Consider the following 6,000-nt stretch of genomic DNA (forward strand, 5'->3'; position numbering starts at 1 on the left):
CAATATTTGCACAGTTGGTTTCTAAAGTCTGTCCTTGATCTGGATGCTTAAATTGAGCCAGGAGTTCTTGCAAATCGTAACCAGTCGAAATAAAATATTAACAGTAACCCTAGCAGTATGAGAATTGATCCCAAACAGTGCTTAAATGAGTATCAGAATATGTTCATGAGTAGTTTCATATCATAATCAATAAAAAAGTTTGAGTAATCTGTATTCAAAAGCACATTTGTTGAAGTAGCATCTCGATTATTTCAATGTAGATGCAGGTTTCCCTTCCAATTTTACAACATATGCATAGTGTAACACTTCAAACTTCATTTTATCCACTGAGGATAGATTAGCTCTCCAAAAGCATTCCCTTTAATAATAAAAATTACTTTGCAGACAAGACAATCCTACCAAGTCTTTCCCACAGGCACTTTTTTTCTACACTTAACAAGGTCTTTCTCTTATATCAATGGGCTTTCAGAAATGAATCAAAACTCCAATGCCAAACAGTCATGCAGTGCAACCTGCGAGTAAACACCCTGAAGCGTACAACTGACAAGATGCAAAACTTCTGAAAAATACATGTGCACACTCCAGAATAAAAACCTGGTTTTCTTTGAATTGATACTGATGACGGAAGTCTTAATTTGAGAAGAAACATTCCTTTCATTTCCTCTATTCCTAGGCTGCTGCACATTAATACCAGTGCATGTAGGAGACTCACATGTAGCTTATGGTGCAAAAGCAGCAGGCTGTAACCTTTCTGTTTCAGAACAAATGGTCCAGTGTGCTTTTTGAAGCCCACCAATACAAAAGAACCATATCTAATCCTTTCAACTAACAGCATGCTCACAAGACTGATTAATCCAGCTCTCTTGGTAAAACGCAATCCTGTTCCAAGTTAGAGAAATCCTTTGGGTTAGTTGTGAGCACAAACACAGCAGTTTTAAGAACTATTGCAGTTTTAAGCTTTCCAAAACCCGCCGGGTTAGATAAGCCCAAGATGTACCAATAGGAGAGGAGTGCAAGGGCATCACTGCATGTTCACTTTGGGTAGGAATCCTCTATTACAAGGTCTTGCCCAGCTAAGAGAGATTCCTTCACAACACCTGGCAAAAGCACAACAGAGTTACCATTAATGAATCTCTGGCTCTCCCCTAGGATGGAGCCTACTGAAGTTTCACTGTGTTCCTCCTCCTCCTGCCAGGCGACTGCAGCATCACACATAAAGTAGCTCTGCTTCTGAACTGGAATTCCCAAGCATGCAGGGATTTTGCTGATACCTCCAAGATATAACAACTCATCTTAATCCCCGTTGTCAACTCAGCTTTTATTAGATAAATAGGAATTAGTGTCACACACTTCAACAATGTGAAACAGTGCTTCTCCAGCAACAGACACCCATACGACATTGCTAATATGCTAGACTTCTTGAAATAACTATGAATACAATTACTGTAAAGTGTGATCCTAAATGTATACAACTTTTCTTCCCCATAGTTTTAGTGAAAATTAAGGGGAATCAAGCATTAAACCTCACCAGTCAAAGCTGAGCACGTAGACAAAATTAATATTTGCAGTTATAGGCAAGCAGTATTAAGAAAAAGAAAGTCTAGCTGAGAATCTATTCTACTCAAATAAATCAAAACTCCTATAATATTCCTCCAAGGTATGGACAAATCCAAGAGTTAACAACTTACAATCACATTTAATAATAAAGAGTCTTTTAAACTGATTTGCATCTGCTTAGGTCTGATACTTACAGAAAAAAAGGCTTAGATATCTATCTGGAGCGGGGAGAACACAAAGACAACTCCCTTTCCTGCCCGTGACTTACAGAGCGAAATTCATCTAAAGTTATGCAGCTAAACGTAAAATCAAACGACAGTCCAACTGAGAGGGAAACAATGAAAAAAACAAGCAAACAAATGTATAAGAGCAGCTCGGCAGTTCCAAGCACCAGCTAGTTCAGTGCATACAATATTCTCGGGCATCACAGCATGAATAGAAGTTCATCTGTCCACCTTAAGCGGAAATCGTTTTCAAGGCAAATGCATATGAATCATTTTCACTAATGAAAACATACCCCTCAAACTGAACAACTTAGGTAAATTACATTTCTCCTAATTCTGCCAAAAACATTTAAGAAAATGGCTTTGTCAAAGATAAAAGCAAAGTAGGCAGGATAGATCATCCATTACCAATACAAGTATAGCTAATTCTTCCTGACAGTGAAATGACTTGGGATAAAATCCATTCTATTTTTTAAGTAAGTTTAGACATAGTATGTCCCACACATCCAATGCTTGGGTACCACTGAGGTTTTATGAAGGTCAGGCCTTAACAACATGCTAGGAAGAGAAGGAATAAAGGCAACCTGAAGCATTTTAGCATACAAAGGAAAAAGTGAAATAAAGAGGCTTAGTAATCTCTGCTAGTTACAGAAAGTAGTTTAAGATGGTGTGAACTTAAAACAATGAATTTGAAACAATAACGAGAAAGACCAAGATGCATATTTTATGGAGAATCACAACTACAGAATTAATACTGCCCTTTACTCTCTGTTGTACCAATTAGTGAACTACTGAGGTGGTTTGGGGTTTGTGTTTTCGCAAATGCGTATTTGTTGTGCAAGGTTATACTGCATTCTGTAGCATGCAACTTTGATTTGTTCATGTAAACATCAGAAATGTATTGGCAAACAAAGCCATATGGAAGAAAAAGAGATATAATGGATTTTCTGTTTGCTTTAGTAACTTAACATCTGTGGGATAGCATCATCTAAGTTAGTATCCAATAACTTTTCATATTTTGGTCATTTTCATTTATCAATCCAAACCCCATTTACTTTGATGATACAAAAAGCGCTGGGAGGGGGGCAGCAGAGAAGGCATAATATTTTAGAAACTTAAAATAGGAATACACTTGAATATTCTTCTCCTTCACATCATAAATTTAAAGTAAACTCACATATGTTCTAACTTAGCCTTGAAGATTAAAAACCAAAGAGAAAGTATTAGGGTTATTTATACCGTGTTTGTATTTTGGGTAAGATTTTTCGGAGCCCCGGCGGCCGGTGGCATCGGTCACCTAAGCCCCAAAGCCTCCCGCAGGGCCGGCTCAGCGGTACTTACCCCCGCAGAGGAGGACGAGGAGGAAGCCCGCCGTCCGCCCCGCGGAGGGCATCTTCCCTGCGACAGGACTCCCGCGGCGCGGCCCCGCCTCGGCGGCCGGCGCTCCGGGCTGCACCGGACAGGCTGCGGACCGCTCTCAGCGGGCTCTCAGTCGGGCCGGCCCATGGCCCGGGGCGGCAGCAGCGGCCGCGGTGGGACGCGCAGAGCCAGGCAGGGACGGGACGGACCGCGCCGGGGTGCCTCTTCGGAATGCCTCTCCGCCGGCTCCTTCCGTCGGCCCTCCTGGGTCCCGACCCGCTGCCACCGGCCGGGAAAATGCGCCCTTGTCCCCTCAGCAGTGCTGGCGCCTCCCGGGCTCTGCGGGGAGAAGCCGAAGTCACAGGCGAAGCCCCTCTCCGCGCCTCGCCTGCAGCCGAGCCCCCCGCGCTGCCCGGGCGGCGGCACCGCCCGGCTCGGGCCAGCCCCCAGCCCCTCCTCCGCACCCGGACGAGGCCGCCGGGCTGCGCTCCCTGGGCCGCTCGGGGCCGCCCCGCACTTGCCGCCCCGCCCGGCGGGCAGCCCCCCGACCTCCCCCCCACAGCCCGCCCGCCCGCGGAGCCGCCGCCGAGGGAGCGGAGGGGGCGCGGCTGCGGCCCCGCCCCGAGCATCCCCGCGGGCAAGGTGCGGAGTCCGGTGCGCCGGTCCCCAGCTCCGCAGGGGGGAGCGGGGAGCGAGGGCTGGGAGGCCGGGGGAGAAGGAAGACAGGCGAGCCGCGCAAACACACCAGGTGCGAGACAAAGCAGGGACAGGCGCTGCGGCACCAGGATGCTTCCTAGTGGCCGCCTCCCCGCCCCAAACACATTAAACGTGTTGAATAATTAATCCTTGGGAGAAGAGACAATTTTTGCTTGATGGCAGGAAGATGCTGTAAGAGATGAGCTCTACCTGGCAGGCAACCAAAGTAACGCGGAATGCGAGCATCCCGCTTAACGGCCGAGCGCCACTTTTAAACCACAAGCGGGGGAGGGGAAAAATTAATAATAATAATAAAAATAATAATGCAGCCAAGTCAAATACAAAATACGCTTTAACAGCAGGCCGGGCTCGCCGGCAAGCGCAGTCCGAAAAAGCCGCCGCTAACAAACATCGCCCAGAGCGCTGGACGCGCCGCTGCCGGACCTGTCTCTGCCGGGAAATCCCCGCCGCAGCGCCAGCGACCGCCCCTCGCCTCGCCACCGCTCCCGGACTCCACCGGGCAGCCCCCAGATGGGACGGGGCGGGACGGGTGCAGCTCCGCAACGCCCACCGCGCCCGCACAGGCTCTGCGCTCCCCAGCGCCGAGCAGCGGCCCCCCCTGCCGCCTGCCCGCAGGGGCACGCTGAGCTCCCGGCTGAAGGAAACCCCTGCCCCTTTCCCTTCACCTCTCCTCCCAGGTCATCGTCAGCCTGCCGGGGAAATATTGTCTGCCCCCTCCTTCTCCCCACAGCTGATGCTGCCTCTCCACAGCCGCTCCGCTCTAGAGATTTGGGCGTCAGGATTCGGGCAGAGATCCCACGTACAACTCTCACCCTTCCCAGACTTCCCACTTTGAAACGCCAGAGCAAGAGCAAGGAGGCACACACTGTAGAGTGATACTCGGTGCAATTTCACCTGACAGGAACTGCTAGAGATTACTCACATACAAATCAAATAGGAAATTTCCTCTCTAGCCTGGTAAGGACTCTGCTTAAAATACCCAACATTGCAAGAGGCAAAATACAAGAAATTTTACCCTGTAGAGCTGATAAAGAACTAGCCGAATTTAACTCCCTGGGGTTAGATCCCCATCAAGCAGGCCCTTGGTCTTCATCAGCCTTAGGAGAGCAAGAGGACAAGTACAAGGGCTAATGATGAACGTGAGATGAACACTAGCAATCACCATAAATTAATTGCATTTGAAGCTGCCTGACGGTATAAACTTTTGAATATTTACTCATATGTGCAAGTGTTTGCAGGGCTTCCACAAATACCTGGAAGGGGGAACTATGAAACATACTTAGGATGTCTCCATAACCAAGGGAAAGGTTATAGCAAAGAAAGAAACATATAAAACATTAACATTAAATCAATGTTCTTTGTGGAGAAAGCATTGTCTTACGTTAAGCTGAGCTTTATCTTAAATCATATTTAAAAGCTCGCATAGTATACAAATCAATATTGATGCCATCTAAAATACTCCACTATCATCTGCACTGATAAACGCCAGTTTCCATCCAGGACAAAGTGACTTCTTGGAAGAATGTCAAGGACTTCCAATCTCTTCTGGCATCTCAGCAATTGAAGCCAAAGCTGTACTCTTCTGCCAACTTCAGGCTCTGCTCCAGCGCATTAAAACTGATTTTAGATGCCATCATGTTCGTCATACAAGGAGCAGAAGTAAGGTCACCAGAATAATTTTTTCATTTGATTTCAGGCTTTTAAGTTAAGCAGATTTATACGTTTTCAGAGGATCATAGCTTATGCACAGCACACATGGGAAAAAGGTTGCCAACTTGGATGAGAAAGGGACTAAATACTAACGACTTTGGTGTTCCAGCTACTGTGATCATCACTCCAATGTTGATGTAGTCACCATCCCTCCTGGAGCTGTTCTCCTCTTCGGTCTGCAGTTTGCTGCAAGCCTTCAACAAGGAAAAGTGATGGTACATTGAGGAAACATAGTTCATCCAGGAAACTTAGCTTACCATACGGAAGACAAAAATAACTTAACTGCAGCACCTCATGAAACCTTGTGGAAACCTATCAAAATAGGGGCATTTCGAATTTTCACTCAGAATTCAAAGTTCAGGGAGAAAAATTAAACCCTTCCTGCCCAAACTTGTTTTCAGACCCCTAAAGGGGTCCCAACACAGACTGTGAA

At 46.8% G+C, this 6,000-nt stretch overlaps 1 protein-coding gene across 2 annotated transcripts in view; it reads right to left on the reverse strand.

The window, feature by feature from the left end:
- RET (ret proto-oncogene) overlaps positions 1-4,065 on the reverse strand; it is a 90,679-nt gene extending 86,614 nt beyond the window's left edge. Inside the window, exons 1-2 of one of the 2 annotated variants that reach the window (XM_061380019.1) lie at positions 4,047-4,065; positions 3,123-3,479 (exon numbers count right to left, since the gene is read on the reverse strand). In XM_061380019.1, the coding sequence (XP_061236003.1) occupies positions 3,123-3,174 (52 nt within the window). In that variant the 5' untranslated portion in view covers positions 3,175-3,479; positions 4,047-4,065. Of the gene's footprint in view, positions 1-3,122; positions 3,605-4,046 lie in introns of those variants that run through there. The other variant, XM_061380017.1, reaches the window with a different exon arrangement.
- Positions 4,066-6,000: the final 1,935 nt, after the last annotated feature.

The sequence above is a fragment of the Neopsephotus bourkii genome, unplaced genomic scaffold (genome assembly GCF_033783945.1).
Source record: "Neopsephotus bourkii isolate Nb327-2 ecotype Australia unplaced genomic scaffold, CSIRO-AGI_Nbou_v1 NB_1783, whole genome shotgun sequence".
Classification (NCBI taxonomy): Eukaryota; Metazoa; Chordata; class Aves; order Psittaciformes; family Psittacidae; genus Neopsephotus; species Neopsephotus bourkii.